Source organism: Neoarius graeffei, chromosome 20 (genome assembly GCF_027579695.1).
Source record: "Neoarius graeffei isolate fNeoGra1 chromosome 20, fNeoGra1.pri, whole genome shotgun sequence".
In the NCBI taxonomy this organism is placed as follows: Eukaryota; Metazoa; Chordata; class Actinopteri; order Siluriformes; family Ariidae; genus Neoarius; species Neoarius graeffei.
This window is the reverse complement of record NC_083588.1, coordinates 48,951,372-48,970,067: the sequence shown is the minus strand read 5'-3', so window position 1 is coordinate 48,970,067 and position 18,696 is coordinate 48,951,372. Positions and strand designations below refer to the sequence as shown.

The 18,696-nt window shown below is 42.0% G+C and overlaps 2 protein-coding genes across 3 annotated transcripts in view; one reads left to right on the top strand and one right to left on the bottom strand.

The window, feature by feature from the left end:
• Positions 1 to 1,323: 1,323 nt before the first annotated feature.
• Positions 1,324 to 18,696, top strand: part of mettl2a (methyltransferase 2A, methylcytidine) — a 34,076-nt gene continuing 16,703 nt past the window's right edge. For both annotated transcript variants that reach the window (XM_060901894.1, XM_060901893.1), the window contains exon 1: positions 1,324 to 1,471. In XM_060901894.1, coding sequence (XP_060757877.1) covers positions 1,375 to 1,471 — 97 coding nt within the window. In that variant the 5' untranslated portion in view covers positions 1,324 to 1,374. The remainder of the gene's footprint in view (positions 1,472 to 18,696) is intronic.
• Positions 6,936 to 9,405, bottom strand: LOC132868748 (zinc finger BED domain-containing protein 4-like). The gene is made up of 2 exons (XM_060901892.1): positions 7,917 to 9,405; positions 6,936 to 7,715 (listed from the first exon to the last, which is right to left on the bottom strand). Exons 1-2 carry the CDS (start codon positions 9,233 to 9,235, stop codon positions 7,202 to 7,204), a joined length of 1,833 nt encoding a protein of 610 aa, XP_060757875.1. The 5' UTR covers positions 9,236 to 9,405; the 3' UTR covers positions 6,936 to 7,201.

Sequence of the window (18,696 nt, the reverse complement as noted above, 5' to 3'; positions counted from 1 at the left end):
TAACACCCTCTTACCAAGGGGTGCTGTCAACACGTATCATGACGAAACTTCACACAATGCTAGTCAAATATTTCAATGATTAGGTCAAATAGCCTTGGAAATTTTGAATAAACATGTAATAATACCTAAAAACCGCTCACATCTCTCGGCAATCCTGTTTTGACCGAGGAACAAGCCTGTGAAAGTAATATTCCCGATCCTTCAAGGACCGCTGTCAGCTCCTGGGAAATCCAACTGACTGGTAATGACCAGTCGTGACCCCAGATCGGGTGCAAATGAAATTTTTTCTGTTTATTGCATATTTTTCAAATTAAAACTGTGATATTGGTGTATAGAAGCATGTATGAATGACATTGTATCGGTAAATTGGAAAAACTACATTCCCTTTAGTTTTCTCATGGATCTGCTTCCAAATGCTAATTTGCATCAGTTTTGGTGTGAATGGGTGCTACCAACCTACAGTACAAAGGGATGCCACCGGGGTGCCGGGATGAAGGGACACAGTGGGATTTCTCATCTCATCTCATTATCTCTAGCCGCTTTATCCTGTTCTACAGGGTCGCAGGCAAGCTGGAGCCTATCCCAGCTGACTATGGGTGAAAGGCGGGGTACACCCTGGACAAGTCACCAGGTCATCACAGGGCTGACACATAGACACAGACAACCATTCACACTCACATTCACAACTACGGTCAATTTAGAGTCGCCAGTTAACCTAACCTGCATGTCTTTTGACTGTGGGGGAAACCGGAGCACCCAGAGGAAACCCACACGGACACGTGGAGAACATGCAAACTCTGTACAGAAAGGCCCTCGCCGGCCACGGGGCCCGAACCCGGACCTTCTTGCTGTGAGGCGACAGCGCTAACCACAGTGGGATTTAATAAGGGAAAACAAAGGTGCGCAGCGGGCTGTTTATTCACACTACTCTCTCCTTTTCTTCCTTGTCAAAGGACTCCCATCGTAACAGTCCCCCCAACATTTTTATTTTTTTGGGGAGGCCCTCTGCTGCCGCCACTGCTGATTAGGCAAATAAAATGGAACATTTCTGGCTCATGTGCAAATATAATCATAGACTTAATAAATAATCAATACATTAAATAACAAGGAATAATAACAGTTAGATTTGTGTTTTGATCATAAGAAAATCTGGTTTTAATTGTTCTGTGTGTGTGTGTGTGTGTGTATAAGAACACATGCTGGACAGCTTTATTGCACTCATTCTTTGGCTGGGTGTGCATGGAGGGGGCGGGGTCTGAGGGACTTCACTAAAACTCCCAGCCAATCATAACGCAGGAGGTGGAATTAGTCGGAATACGGGTAGGGGAAACATTGCTGGCGTGCTCGCAGATGAGAACATGACAGACTCTGTGAATGGACCGACACCGGAGCCGGCGGACGGGATCAAGCGGCCTCAGTTCGGTACCCGCTTTCTCACAGACCCGCGGGAAGTGTTTCAGCACAACGCCTGGTATGTGAAAGACCGTGTGTGAGGAATGTTACTGTCTGTTGTGAGCACATTTACACTGATTTATCTCTCTTTTTACGCGCTTATAGTTACGGCTGGTACTTGTGTGTGTTTTTAACTGAATAATTTCCGACATTTTGAGTTTTTATTAGCTTAACATCTAAATTAGAGTCTTTATGTGCTTTAGTTTCAACTGAATGCAATCAGTTATCTATCAGTTAGTTGTTCGGATATCTAAAAACGCGAACTGCACGACAGCACTAACAGGTAAGAAAGTTGCCATGGTTACTCTAAGGCGCGTACACACTGTTTACTGCTGTAGTACACTGTTTACTGCTGTAGTACACTGTTAACTTCTGTAGTACACTGTTTACTGCTGTAGTACACTGTTTACTGCTGTAGTACACTGTTTACTGCTGTAGTACACTGTTTACTGCTGTAGTACACTGTTAACTTCTGTAGTACACTGTTTTTAGTACTGCAATGCACTGTTTGTAGGATTGTAGTACACTGTTTACTGCTGGACTGCACTGTCTCAGTACTGCAATGCACTGTTTACTACTGCAGTACACTGCGTAATGCTGTAGTACACTGTGTAATGCTGCAGTACACTGTGTAATGCTGCAGTACACTGCTTGATGCTGCAGTACACTGCTTGATGCTGTAGTACACTGCTTAATGCTGTAGTACACTGCTTAATGCTGTAGTACACTGTGTAAGGCTGTAGTACACTGCTTAAGGCTGTAGTACACTGCTTTTATGTTGTAGTACACTGCTTAATGCTGCAGTACACTGTTTTTAGTACTGCAATGCACTGTTTGTAGGATTGTAGTACACTGTTTACTGCTGGACTGCACTGTCTCAGTACTGCAATGCACTGTTTACTACTGCAGTACACTGTGTAAGGCTGTAGTACACTGTGTAAGGCTGTAGTACACTGCTTAATGCTGCAGTACACTGTAAGGCTGCAGTACACTGCTTAATGCTGCAGTACACTGCTTAATGCTGTAGTACACTGCTTAATGCTGCAGTACACTGCTTAATGCTGCAGTACACTGCTTAATGCTGCAGTACACTGCTTAATGCTGTAGTACACTGCTTAATGCTGTAGTACACTGTGTAAGGCTGTAGTACACTTATGTTGTAGTAAACTGTCTAAGGCTGTAGTACACTGTCTAATGCTGTAGTACACTGCTTTATGTTGTAGTACACTGCTTAATGCTGCAGTACACTGCTTAAGGCTGCAGTACACTGCTTAAGGCTGCAGTACACTGCGTAAGGCTGTAGTACACTGCGTAAGGCTGTAGTACACTGCTTAATGCTGTAGTACACTGCTTAATGCTGTAGTACACTGCTTAAGGCTGCAGTACACTGCTTTATGTTGTAGTACACTGCTTAATGCTGCAGTACACTGCTTAATGCTGTAGTACACTGTAAGGCTGTAGTACACTTATGTTGTAGTAAACTGTCTAAGGCTGTAGTACACTGCTTAAGGCTGTAGTACACTGCTTAATGCTGCAGTACACTGCGTAAGGCTGCAGTACACTGCGTAAGGCTGCAGTACACTGCGTAAGGCTGCAGTACACTGCGTAAGGCTGCAGTACACTGCGTAAGGCTGCAGTACACTGCTTTATGTTGTAGTACACTGCTTAATGCTGCAGTACACTGCTTAATGCTGTAGTACACTGTGTAAGGCTGCAGTACACTGCTTAATCCTGTAGTACACTGTGTAAGGCTGTAGTACACTGCTTTATGTTGTAGTACACTGTGTAAAGCTGTAGTACACTGCTTAATGCTGTAGTACACTGTGTAAGGCTGCAGTACACTGTGTAAGGCTGCAGTACACTGTGTAAGGCTGCAGTACACTGTGTAAGGCTGCAGTACACTGTGTAAGGCTGCAGTACACTGCTTAAGGCTGTAGTACACTGCTTTATGTTGTAGTACACTGCTTAATGCTGCAGTACACTGCTTAATGCTGTAGTACACTGCTTTATGTTGTAGTACACTGCTTAAGGCTGTAGTACACTGCTTAAGGCTGCAGTACACTGCTTTATGTTGTAGTACACAGCTTAATGCTGTAGTACACTGCTTAAGGCTGCAGTACACTGCTTTATGTTGTAGTACACTGCTTAATGCTGCAGTACACTACTTAATGCTGTAGTACACTGTGTAAGGCTGCAGTACACTGCTTTATGTTGTAGTACACTGTGTAAAGCTGTAGTACACTGCTTTATGTTGTAGTACACTGCTTAAGGCTGTAGTACACTGCTTAATGCTGTAGTACACTGTGTAAGGCTGTAATACACAATTTTTAGTACAACCCCGATTCCAAAAAAGTTGGGACAAAGTACAAATTGTAAATAAAAATGGAATGCAATGATGTGGAAGTTTCAAAATTCCATATTTTATTCAGAATAGAACATAGATGACATATCAAATGTTTAAACTGAGAAAATGTATCATTTAAAGAGAAAAATGAGGTGATTTTAAATTTCATGACAACACCACATCTCAAAAAAGTTGGGACAAGGCCATGTTTACCACTGTGAGACATCCCCTTTTCTCTTTACAACAGTCTGTAAACGTCTGGGGACTGAGGAGACAAGTTGCTCAAGTTTAGGGATAGGAATGTTAACCCATTCTTGTCTAATGTAGGATTCTAGTTGCTCAACTGTCTTAGGTCTTTTTTGTCGTATCTTCCGTTTTATGATGCACCAAATGTTTTCTATGGGTGAAAGATCTGGACTGCAGGCTGGCCAGTTCAGTACCCGGACCCTTCTTCTACGCAGCCATGATGCTGTAATTGATGCAGTATGTGGTTTGGCATTGTCATGTTGGAAAATGCAAGGTCTTTCCTGAAAGAGACGTCGTCTGGATGGGAGCATATGTTGCTCTAGAACCTGGATATACCTTTCAGCATTGATGGTGTCTTTCCAGATGTGTAAGCTGCCCATGCCACATGCACTAATGCAACCCCATACCATCAGAGATGCAGGCTTCTGAACTGAGCGCTGATAACAAGTTGGGTCGTCCTTCTCCTCTTTAGTCCGACTGACACGGCGTCCCTGATTTCCATAAAGAACTTCAAATTTTGATTCGTCTGACCACAGAACAGTTTTCCACTTTGCCACAGTCCATTTTAAATGAGCCTTGGCCCAGAGAAGACGTCTGTGCTTCTGGATCATGTTTAGATATGGCTTCTTCTTTGAACTATAGAGTTTTAGCTGGCAACGGCGGATGGCACGGTGAATTGTGTTCACAGATAATGTTCTCTGGAAATATTCCTGAGCCCATTTTGTGATTTCCAATACAGAAGCATGCCTGTATGTGATGCAGTGCCGTCTAAGGGCCCGAAGATCACGGGCACCCAGTATGGTTTTCTGGCCTTGACCCTTACGCACAGAGATTCTTCCAGATTCTCTGAATCCTTTGATGATATTATGCACTGTAGATGATATGTTCAAACTCTTTGCAATTATACACTGTCGAACTCCTTTCTGATATTGCTCCACTATTTGTCGGCGCAGAATTAGGGGGATTGGTGATCCTCTTCCCATCTTTACTTCTGAGAGCCGCTGCCACTCCAAGATGACCTATTGCCAATTGACCTAATGAGTTGCAATTTAGTCCTCCAGCTGTTCCTTTTTTGTACCTTTAACTTTTCCAGCCTCTTATTGCCCCTGTCCCAACTTTTTTGAGATGTGTTGCTGTCATGAAATTTCAAATGAGCCAATATTTGGCATGAAATTTCAAAATGTCTCACTTTCGACATTTGATATGTTGTCTATGTTGTATTGTGACTACAATATCAGTTTTTGAGATTTGTAAATTATTGCATTCCGTTTTTATTTACAATTTGTACTTTGTCCCAACTTTTTTGGAAGCGGGGTTGTACTGCAATAAACTGTTTTAGTGTTGTAGGACACCCCTTAGTGCTGTCGTGCACCGTTTAGTGCTATAGTACACAGTTAACAGCACTACATTGTTTAAGGCTGTACTACACTGTTTAGGATTGTACTACACTGTTTAGGATTGTACTACACTATTTAGGGCTGTAGTACACTGTTTAGTACTGTAATTCACTATTTAGTAGAGTAATGCACTGTTTTAGTACTGTAGTACACTATTTTTAGTACTGCAATGCACTGTTTGTAGTGTTGTAGAACACCCTTTAGTGCTGTCATGCACCATTTAGTGCTATAGTACACAGTTTATAGTACTAAATTGTTTGTACTGCATTGTGTAAGGCTGTACCACACTGTTTAGGGCTGTAGTACCCTGTTTAATGCTGTAGTACACTGTTCAGTACTGTAATTCACTATTTATTTATTTATTTATATTCTACATTTTATTTATAAGCGCCTTTCAAGGTACCCAAGAACACTGAACAGTAAAAAAATAAAATAAAAAGCAAAACAATAAGATAAGAACAACAATAATAAAAATCATGAGAAATCAATAATGATAATAACGTTATTAAAATCAGAGAGAAAAGGCCAAGCTAAAAAGATGTGTTTTTAGCTGTTTTTTGAAAGTGGACAGTGTTGAGCATTGGCGCAATTCTAGTGGCAGGGCATTCCACAGCTTGGGGCCATTAACACTGAAAGCCCTGTCAAACTACTGTATTTAGTACAGTAATGCACTGTGTTAGTGCTGTAGTACACTGTTTTAGTACTGTAGTACAGTATTTAATGCTGTAGTACACTGCTTAATGCTGTAGTACGCTGTTTAGTGCTCTAGTACACCATTTTTAGTACTGCAATGCACTGTTTTTAGTGTTGTAGGACACCCTTTAGTTCTGTAGTACACAGTTTACAGCACTACATTGTACTACATTGTTTAAGGCTGTACTACAATGTTTAGGATTGTACTACACTATTTAGGGCTGTAGTATCCTGTTGAATGCTGTAGTACACTGTTCAGTACTGTAATTCACTATTTAGTACAGTAATACACTGTTTTAGTACTGTAGTACATCGTTTAATGCTGTAGTACACTGCTTAATGCTGTAGTATACTATTTTTAGTACTGCAATGCACTGTTTTTAATGTTGTAGGGCACCCTTGAGTGCTGTCGTGAACCGTTTAGTGCTATAGTACACAGTTTACAGAACTACATTGTACTACACTATTTAGTGCTGTAGTACCCTGTTTAATGCTGTAGTACATAGAGATGCACCGATTGCAAAATTCTTGGCCGATACCGATTTCCGGTTTTTGAGGGGGTCTGACCTGCCAAAACCGGTTTTACCGATACCGATTTTCTATCTAAGAAATCATTATAATCATACAATAGACACCATGTTTACTTGGCTTGAGAATAAAACATCAAAAATAAGATATAGTGAGTTTCAACAGTGCCCCCTGAGCAGATTTATTTAGAACACTGACCATAACATTCAGTCCAGTTTACAGGTCAATATAGGAAAAAAAACTAAAATATTAAGACAAACAAAAGATAAAGTGCACCATGCACACTTGAAAACTGGTTCTCTAAGTAAATCACATTTTAGGCCTTTTATTTCTTTTCACATAATAAGTGCAGGATTTAATATAGGCCTAGGATAAAAAAAATAAAGTGCACCACATGCTCTTGTCAATTGAAACTGGTTCTCATAACATTTTTAACATTTGCATTTGACCTCTCTTGACATCTCTAAATAAAAAAATAACATTGAAATTAACAGGTAGCTTTAAGTTGTGAACAAAGTGCTCTGTCCCACCCCCAGTGCAATCACTCAACCATCAATGGCAGGTTCTTCTTCACAAACAGCAGCATTTCTGCCTTCTCCCCAGAAAGCCTGTTTCTTTTCTCATCAAGGACATTACTAGCCAAGCTAAACAAGCGCTCACTATCAATGCTTGTGCATGGAGCAGAGAGGTATGCTTGGGCAAGCGGGGCAAGTGCAGGGTAGTGTGTTTTGTTTTCACGCCAGTATTTTAGTACATCATTTACAGTTTCATCCTCAGATCTCTTGATGGGCAGCTCTGAGAGGTAACGCTGTAACTGAACAGATGCAGGGCGGCCTAGCAGGTGTTCCTCCTCATTGCTAGCATTCTCCATCAGTATCTCATCATGCACAGAAAGCAGTAGGCTTGCCCTTTTGGTTGGAGGTGCGATGGCAGGTTCCTCAGGAGGCTGATCAGGTGTGGGTCTGATGGCACTGGTGTCCACTCTGTCCAGCATGTTCAGAAGTACCCTTTTCACTTCATTTTTTGTTTCTGCTGAGAAGTAGCAAGTTTTGTATCTGTATCAACAGACAAAAGGATTTTTATATTACACAGACACATCAGCCAGACATAAACATAAATATTGTGCACTCTGTACATAGGCTACTGTACATAAGCAGGCATTAAAATGGCAACAAAAAATATGTTTTGACAAATAAAGGCTTTCTATTATTTTCTACTGGGCTAATAAACATCCTTAGTAGTAAGTTGTTACTTGCCTAGGATCCATAGCAGTGGCCACAAGGTACAGTGGATTCTTCTCGATGTCTGCAAACCGTCTCTGGACCGCTTCCAACAGCGTGGCCTTGGCAGTGCCCACACCACGGTCGGTGTCTGCTGCTCTCCCCAAAAGGCGCTTCAGTGCAGTGATTTCAGGGATGACGGACGAGGCGGTGGCTGACGAGGAGCTAATTGTCTTTGTGAGTTCCTCAAAAGGTTGAAGGATGCTCAACACATTCTCAATTAACTCCCACTGGTGTGTGGTGAATATTGTCGGCAGCTCGTGTTCTGTTGCGTATAAGCTCAAGGCGCGTTTTTGTTCCAACAGCGACTGCAACATGTAAAACGTGCTGTTCCAACGTGTCGGAACGTCTTGTTGCAAGCGTTTCTTGGGTTGACCCAACTCCTCCTGGATAACGTGGAGTTTCGAGTAGGCTAGCGGTGAGTGTTTGAAGTGCGTGACTATTCTCCTGCCTGTTGCCACGGCGTCGGTGATTGCGCGTTGAGATTGCAGTCCCTCATTCACCGCTAGCTGGAGTGTATGTGCCATGCACGGGAGACTGGCGAAGTTGCAGTCATCCAGTGCCTTGGTCATATTCCGAGCGTTGTCACGCAACACGACATGAACCCTCTTCTTGTCGATGTTCCACTCTGCCATCATTTTTTCAAATTTGGCTCGTAAATTGTCCGCAGTGTGGGAACCAGGGCATTCTTCACAGTATAGCAGGACTTGATGTAGCTCAAATTCATCATCCAGCCATTGAGCGGTCAGACTCAACATTGACATTAAGCTCACGTTAGAAGTCCAAATGTCCGTCGTGAAACTGATCGGAGATTTGGTGGCGTTGAGTAGCTTGCGTATATGGCTTGAAACCTTCTCAAACAACTCTGGCAGCGCTGTATCAGAAAAGTATCGCCTACTTGGTAATTTGTACCGTGGACTCAGGTGTTTAATCAGGTTGACGAAGCCTTTATCCTGCACTACGCTGAACGGCTGGTCGTCCAGTGCCATGTACTCCATTATTTTTCGAGTGGTGGCATTAGACTTCTCAACACTCGTGTCGAACATAGGGGCGACGGTGGGGTGTTGTTGCTGTGACTCAGGTACATCCCTCTTAGTCTTAGCACTAGCAGCCGTGTCTTCTTTATACTTGCTAAACAAGCATGGGTGTTTCTTTTCCAAGTGGCGTCTTAAGTTGGTTGTTCCATAAGTCTTAGGCGTTGATCCTCCACGGCTTACTTTAGACTTACAAGCATTACACATAGCCTGTTTCGGTTCGTCCTGGCACACGGTAAAATATGTCCAGATCAACGACATCTTTGTTTTGCTTTGGTTCAGTTTTGAGCCGTCCGCGTTGAGCTGCTGCGCATGCGTGTCAGCGTGACCGGCCAAAAACCGGAAATGACGACAGTGACCGGCCGGTCACCGATTGGGCCGATTGGATAGAAAACCGGCCTTTTTGATCGGCGGCCGATTGACCGGTGCATCTCTAGTAGTACACTGTTCAGTACTGTAATTCACCATTTAGTACAGTAATGCACTGTTTTAGTGCTGTAGTACACTGTTTTAGTACTGTAGTACATTACTTAATGCTGTAGTACACTGTGTAAGGCTGTAGTACAATGCTTAATGCTGTAGTACGCTGTTTAGTGCTGTAGTACACTATTTTTAGCCCTGCAATGCACTGTTTTTAGTGTTGTAGGACACCCTTTAGTGCTGTCGTGCACCGTTTAGTGCTATAGTACACAGTTTATAGTACTAAATTGTTTGTACTACATTGTGAAAGGCTGTACTACACTTTAGGGCTGTAGTACCCTGTTTAATGCTGTAGTACACTGTTCAGTACTGCAATTCACTATTTAGTACAGTAATGCACTGTTTTAGTGTTGTAGTACATCGTTTAATCCTGTAGTACACTGTGTAAGGCTGTAGTACACTGCTTAATGCTGTAGTACACTATTTCTAGTACTGCAATGCACTGTTTTTAGTGTTGTAGGACACCCTTTAGTGCTGTCGTGCACCATTTAGTGCTATAGTACACAGTTTACAGTACTACATTGTTTATACTACATTGTGTAAGGCTGTGCTACACTGTTTAGGATTGTACTACATTGTTTAGGGCTGTAGTGCACTGTTTAGTAATTCACTATTGAGTAGAGTAATGCACTGTTTTTTAGTGCTGTAGTACACTGTTTTAGTACTGTAATACATCATTTAATGCTGTAGTACACTGTAAGGCTGTAGTACACTATTTTTAGTACTGTAATGCACTGTTTTTAGTGTTGTAGGACACCTTTTAGTGCTGTAGTGCACAGTTTAGTGCTATAGTACACAGTTTACAGTACTACACTGTTTGTACTACATTGTTTAAGGCTGTACTACACTGTTTAGGATTGTACTACACTATTTAGGGCAGTAGTGCACTGTTTAGTACTGTAATTCACTATTTAGTGCTGTAGTACACTGTTTTAGTACTGTAATGCACCATGTAGGGTTGTAGTGCACTGTTTTAGTACTGTAATACACCGTTTACTACCATAGTACACTGTTTAGTGCTGTACTATACTGTTTAGGACTGTAGTACACGGTTTAATGTTGTGGTACACCATTTAGGGCTATACTATACTGTTTAGAACTATAGTACATTGTTTAGGGCTGTACTACACTGTTTAGTGCTGTAGAGCACTGCTTATTTCTGTAATGCACTGTTTTAGTACTGTAATACACCATTTAGTGCTGTAGTACACTGTTTAGGACTGTAGTACACCGCTTAATGCTGTAGTACACCATTTAGGACTGTACTACACTGTTTAGAACTGTAGTGCACTGTTTTTAGTGCTGTAGCGCGCTGTTTAGTGCTGTAGTACACCATGTAGGGCTATAGTGCACTGTTTAGGATGCAGCGACTGAAACACGTGGTTGCTACATCATTGTTTCCACATTTTAGCTGAAATATATTGAGTTGTCTCACTATACATGTCATAAGTGTTTGATTAATTTTCCATTACAGCAGCCCTGGTAATAGTTCCAGCTGTAATTCATATGCAGGTTTAATCATCAACTAATTTATATAATAACAACATACACAGGGGCTTGTATGTTGGATACAAAAGTGTTTAATTGGTGATATAGTGAAGTTTTCTGTGAAGGAGACGTTTATTTAGCATTTCTGGAAGGAGTCTCCAGTGTGAGTACTTTATAATAGTCAGAAGTAAAGCTGAAACACAAAACACAAAAACACAAAATAAACTCCTGTGCACACAGTTCCCAGGGTTAAGTGTATTTTCCACAGACCATTTATTTATTCACTTTACTCAAATACAAAGTAAAATGGCAGTAAATCTTCTTTCTTTTCTTGCGTATTGCATCATGAGGCGTTCCTGGCTTGTAAATCTCTTATTTTCGGTGCATGACACATTCACGCAGCTGTCAGACCCCAAATGTCACGCAGGGTTGCCATGGTAACGACATAAACAACCCTGCACGCGATGAGAACTTCTTTAGGAAATTGATAGAATTAGTGAAAATACGATCACACAGTTATTCGGGATGATCTTCAATTTATTATTTTATATTATGACCTCGTACTCCATATTTATTTAGATATTATATATTTTTTTAAAATGACGGTAATGAGACCGATACCGTTGGTACTTTTGGATACTTCGGGATACCTTCTTACCGTAATACCGCCCAACCCTAGTTTAGGCCTGACGTCCACACGGCACCGGCGTTTTGGGTGCCCAAAACGCAATCTTTTTGAGAACGGGTTCCAGAGTGGAAAGATCTGGCAACGTTGCCGTTGTGAAGTCGTCTGGATGAGTAGAACGGATTTGTTTAGGATGACGTCACAACCACATGACTGTGAGTGCTTCACGCCGGGTAGAAGTGTAACGAACTCGATGCGAGTTGTCAACAAATCCTATAACTTGGTTCATGAAACACGCTTACAAAATATTTTCACTGTGAATATTTATTGTGTAATGGTGCAAAGTGAGAGAGAGAGAGAGAGAGAGAGAGAGAGAGACTCTGCCCTTAGGGCAGAGTCAATCCCGCCAGCAAAAATAGGGAAAAAAGGAGCGATCTCACCTCTTCAGATGATGGTTTAAGTCCTACAATACATTCCTCAAAAAGGGCATAGAAGAGCAAATTAATCCATCAACGTGTAGCATTCAATTTATTCCGGACCATTAAAGACGCCGCCTTCCGCGTAGAATCATAGGTCATCCTCGCCGCCATTTTGGAGAGGTCAAAGCGGAGAATAAAGATTAGCTGCGTTTAACTGTACCAACAGGTTTGCCATCCAAACGAGATCACATGGGATTACCTTTCACAGGTGAGACTGGAAAAATACTTTTCATTGTATTTGGTCATTATAATGTAATTTTACGAACAGATTTTCCTGACTTTGTGGCTAATATGAAGTCTCGCGCATAATAGTTTATGCGCATGCGTCCTTACTTCTTCTATTGTTCTGGTGTCTCCGAAGGGACCGTCTTACAGCGCCCCTAGAGGTGTGGCATGTGTATTGCATCGTTTTCAGCAAGCGTTGCGTTGCCATATGGACCTGATATTTTACTGATCGTTGCCCATTTGGACGCGATATATTTTGAAATAACATCTCGTTGCCGTTGTCGTGTGGATGTAGCCGGCTACATCCACACGACAACGGCAACGAGATGTTATTTAAAAATATATCGCGTCCAAATGGGCAACAATCAGTAAAATATCAGGTCCATATGGCAACGCAACGCTTGCTGAAAACGATGCAATACACATGCCACACCTCTAGGGGCACTGTAAGACGGTCCCTTCGGAGACACCAGAACAATAGAAGTAAGGATGCATATTAGCCACAAAGTCAGGAAAATCTGTTTGTAAAATTACATTATAATGACCAAATACAATGAAAAGTATTTTTCCAGTCTCACCTGTGAAAGGTAATCCCATGTGATCTCGTTTGGATGGCAAACCTGTTGGTACAGTTAAACGCAGCTAATCTTTATTCTCCGCTTTGACCTCTCCAAAATGGCGGCGAGGATGACCTATGATTCTACGCGGAAGGCGGCGTCTTTAATGGTCCGGAATAAATTGAATGCTAATTAAATAATGATTAATTTGCTCCTCTACGCCCTTTTTGAGGAATGTATTGTAGGACTTAAACCCACATCTGAAGAGGTGAGATCGCTCTTTTTTTTCTCTATTTTTGCTGGCGGGATTGACTCTCTCTCTCTCTCTCTCTCTCTCTCTCTCTCTCACTTTGCACCATTACACAATAAATATTCACAGTGAAAATATTTTGTAAGCGCGTTTCATGAACCAAGTTATAGGATTTGTTGACAACTCGCATCGCAGTGAGAAGATCATTGGCACTACTGGTGTTAAGAATCAGACCATTTCATAAATGAATATTTTGCTGTAGAGCTGCAGTGTTTGTACAATTGCATGTTTTTGCTTCACTATTACTGTCACTATTCTGCTTCTTGCATTACTACTGTGAACTAACACTGAACATAATAATAATAATAATAATAATATCTAAGCTCGTGTTTCACTCTCACTAGTGCTCTGTAAGGCTTTTTCCTGGTGATATTCGTTACACTTCTACCCGGCGTGAAGCACTCACAGTCATGTGGTTGTGACGTCATCGTAAACAAATCCGTTCTACTCATCCAGACGACTTCACAACGGCAACGTTGCCAGATCTTTCCACTCTGGAACCTGTTCTCAAAAAGATTGCGTTTTGGGTACCCAAAACGCCGGTGCCGTGTGGACGCCAGGCCTAAATGATAAGCAATTGTATCGGAGTCACCTGAATCTGTTGCCGTGTGGACAGGGCCTAAATTGCCCAGAGGTGTGAATTGCTGGGTTTCACGTGACGGCACATCCATCTCATTAGTTATTCAAAGCTTTAGCTGGTGGTCTACCAAAGCTCAGTTGACAAAGCATTTGTACGGAGAAGGTGCATTGCTCACATGAAAAATGTCTTACGCTTGCATTATTTTAGGTTGTTCAAATCAATCAAACCGTGAAACTGATAAAAGTTTCTTCAGGGTTCCCCATGAATGAATAAAAAAGGGTGAACGAAAACAGGATTTCACAAAAAGATGTCAAGAAAGGTGGCTTTTAACTCTCTCACTGAAATTGAAGGGAGACAAGTCAAAGCATGCTCGAGTTTGCAGTGATCACTTGGTGAAAGGTTTGTATCTCCCTCTCAGCTATGTCCTTAGTGTTTTCCAAGTAGTTGCTATGTGTCATTATTTTATGGTACTTATTTTTAGTCACAAAGCACTAAAGTCCCCAGCTGTTTCTTTGTTTCCTCCTCACAAAGTCCATATGCATGAAGGTCATGACAAAATTCTTACCCAGCCATACAGTTAAGGCCAATTTATGCTGACAACCCAGTCCTCGCAGATGGCGTCTGCGTAGCCCCCCCCCTTCGCAGACGCTCTGCGCGCACCTCCCAAAAATTGTGACCACCACAGAAGCCTCGCAGACAGCGTCGCAGACAAGAGGGCTCTGATTGGTCCACTCTACATCCGCTGTACACGCACTTCCGCTTCCCTACTTTCCCGGTTTGTTTTGTTTTCACGGCCGCCATTTTTAAAAACACGAGCGAAGATGGAGCAGCACGAAGAGCGGTTGATCGAGGAAGTACGTACATCTATACGACTCCAGTTCTAGTCATTATAAGTACCCGGAGGATAAACACTCCACTAACCACACCCACCAACTACTCCTAGCGATTTCACGACTTCGCGCCCCCTTGCGTTGTGGCGGTGAATAACATCGCGCACACCTATTACTCCCCGCTCAACGGTAAATTACAACTGTCTGCGAAAAGCCATCTGCGAAAGCCTTGTCGCAAGAGCATGCAGAGGCCCTTAGAATGCGCCGTGATCACTTCTCCGTCTTGTTTTACTAAGATCCAGGTCTTTAAAGGGGTTTCTGATGATCTTTGTGAATGATTTACCTGAGAGATAAGAGCCAACACAAGTGAGAATCAAGCGAACTGTTGTTTGTTTACACTTCAATTTGCAGCGCTTCATTATAAAGACATGAACGAAAAGCTTAAAAAAACCATACTTACACAGGCAAAAACAATACAGGATTCATTCAGCAGCAACTTGATAGCGAGGTCCTTTACCCAGCCACATACAAAAAAGTTGTAAGCCTCCATACTCTTCCACACTTTCATCTGTTTTGCGGTGTAGAAGGACGTCTGCAACACCAGATAGTTCGAGATGTCGGGGAACTCGACTGAAGGGTCGTTTTCGAGATCGTATGACAAATCCTTCTTTCCCAGACTGTAGGGGTCAATTCCATTGCACATAGCAATCTAATGAATATATCTAAAGTGAGTAGTGGCTTCTAGATTATGAGCATACTCTAAGTTATCGCTAGTTGTTTGCACTAGACAGCCGTTTAGACCACCAGCTACAGGTAGTCGTCGACTTACGACCGATCGACTTTACGACCGTCTGGTTATGACTGGCAAGAGTTTCCCAGCTGAGCTAGCTGAGCGTATGACAGTTTCCGCCCCAGCTCCTGGCCCCACCCAGCATCCAGCCAGTTTTGCCAGATACTGCTGATGGTTTCCAGCCCAAAATATGTTCAAAACCTGCCAAAATGCACTTAAAAACGCCCAATCTGGCAACACTGCATCCAGCCTCTTCTATTATGTGTGCACTGTTTCTCTGGACAAACAACAAGCGAGCTACAGCGCGCGTACGGCTTAACCAGATCTTGTGCTATAACGTGCGCAGCTGGTAATCAAAGTAATTTTCACTTTTCTGTTCTGTTACACTGTTCTGTGTCCAATGTCCAAAATGAAAAGTTAGTTTTCAACTGTTCAGCTAAAAAAAATTTTATTAAAATGATTGTGTTGTTGAAATGATGTGTTTTGCAATTTATTTCGAATCAAAAACTGATACAGGTGGATGAAAGTGATAGTGTGATAAAAGTACTATACTAGTACTACTGAGTGATAAGAAGTCCTAGTGAATGCTTGATAAGTAGACAATAATAAATAATTAGGTGTATTTTTCGGCGCACACTACGCACACGCACTATGACTCAAAATAATATACCGGCAAGAAATAAAAGTTACTTTCACCCCTGAGTATGCAGTGTTTGACTTAAACCAAATAATGAGCTAAGGTAATGAAATAAGAAAATGTTGATAAAATAAGACTTTAAGATGATTACAACATCATTACACGTCACAATATACTTGCGTTCATTTATCATAGGCCGACTTATGACCAGATCGGTTTACGACCGGCCAGTCGTAACCAAACGCAGTCGTAAGTCGACGACTACCTGTATTTCACTTGCGGTAAAACCGCTAAAAAAAGTCACGTAACTGAAACCCAGCAATGTGAGTATGAATGGCCGTCTGTCTCTCTGTGTTAGCCGTGTAATAGATAGTTTTCACTGACGTCACGGCATTCCGGGGAACGCCCCCCAGCCGCCATCTTGGGGGGCAAACAAAACGGACCATCGCCACTACCGGCTACGTTATCTCGGACGAATTTATGAAGTTATATAGTCAGTTTTCTAAAATAAAGATCAGTGTCGGCAAAATCAAGCAAACAAGTGTATATAGATACATTAGACAACATCTCACGACAACGGTATGCAGCCATACTGGCCTTGATTGGGGGAATTAACCCCTATGAAGTGGACAAAGATGCATTTTCAAGTGACTATGCAGGGCTGCCAAAGCCTGAAACTGCCAAAGCCTGCTCCAAAGCCTGAAACTGACTTCATCAAACTTTAAAGGCTGTCTGATATATACAACTTTTATATATTCACAGCGCGCCTTTTGGCGGATGCCACCCGAATCGCGCAGATCCGATTTTTTTTTTTAGGGGGGCATTGGAGTGTCTGATTATAATTTCAAAGTAAATTCTGTATTAAAATTACTAAATAAGCAAATCCGTTACAGTCCATGAAACAGGAAGTATAAGGATGAGAAAAAAACAGTTTAAATCGGAAAGCTGCGCACATTTGCGCAGCCCGAGTGGTGTGCAGGACTGCGCAAATGTGCGCAGCTTTCCGATTTAAACTGTTTTTTTTCTCATCCTTATACTTCCTGTTTCATGGACTGTAACGGATTTGCTTATTTAGTAATTTTAATACAGAATTTACTTTGAAATTATAATCAGACACTCCAACGCCCCCCCTAAAAAAAAAAAATTGGATCTGCGCGATTCAGGCGGCATCCGCCAAAAGGCGCGCTGTTTGCATCCCAAACACAACACAAATCAAATCATACAGAATAGACCTAAAATGTTTTTCAAAAATGACCCTTGCGTGAGTGAAGTGACAAGTTTCAAATAGAAACGTGACAAACGAGCGATATTAAGTGTACATTACAATGTAAACGTACACTCAGCGGTTCCAGTTAGGCATTCTCCAGAGATTGTTCACATGATGTTTTGGTTTCCAAAAACAAACTTGAACACAATTGATTGTTTTTATTTAAACAACTTACCACTTATAAAATGATCAGAGCAGACTTTGCTGTGTTTGGAAGGCTGATAATCCTTGCGGTTGATTCTCGCAAGCCATGGATTTCTCCTTTGTATGCTGAGTTTGTTTGCTCGCCTTCGTGCTCCCGTACAGTGGGAATTCCATAAAAGCTCAGCTTGACTTCATCATCTGACCTATTACGACAGCTGTGAATACAACAAGTGTGCACCATTGCTAGCTTTAAATAGCCTGCTTGGGTTATTTTGAAGACTTTGTACTCGCGCGTTACAATGTGTGCTCAGTCACCCGTACGGTAAGCTGGACCCCCAAGATGGCCGCCACTAGGGAATCCCCGACTCTGTGACGTCATGTGAAAACTGTCTATAGCCCTGATAGTCCAGGATGTACCAGAAGTTAGCAGGGATTGTCTTCAGCTTGCCCTGCAGTAGATAAACGGTATAGAAAATGAATGAATGAATGAATGAATGACAAGCTGATATGCACAGGGTTATAGGAAACCATCTATTATCCATAACTGCTTATCCTGTGCAGGGTCGTAGGCAAGCTGGAGCCTATCCCAGCGGGGTACACCCTGGACAAGTCATCAGGTCATCGTAGGGCTGATACATAGAGACAAACAACAATTCACACTCGCACCTACGGTCAATTTCGAGCCACCAATTACCCTAACCTGCATGTCTTTGGACTGTGGGGCAAACCAGAGCACCCGGAGGAAACCCATGCAGACACGGGGAGAACATGCAAACTCCACACAGAAAGGCCCTTGTCAGCCACTGGGCTCAAACCCAGGACCTTTTTGCTGTGAGGCAACAGTGCTAACCACTACACCACCGTGCCACCAAACATAGTTATAAACAGTTAAAAGGTATGCTACGTTATTAAATAAATGGTAAAAATATGAGCATAGGTCAACTGCTGTAGTATAAGAGGAATAAAACACTTTGGGACATTCTGGTATTAGAAAATAATCTTTGGTGTGGTAACACACCACCCCATTGTTGATTATTTTCTTATAACCCTGTGCATAGAAAAAGGGGACTGTTCACCTCGCTGTACTAACAAATGATTTTTGTCCAGTAAAGTGCTGTGAGTGTATTTTGTGATTTAAAATCCTGACAGTGTTGTTATGCCTGATACACTCATAGCAGCATTTCACTGTGGCCTACAGGGTATGGCAACATAATAATAATCTGGGAACTCGATGTATTTTCAATTACATTATTATATTTCTTAAACATTTCCATTTTAGGCAAATATAGTCGTTTATATTTATGTAGTTT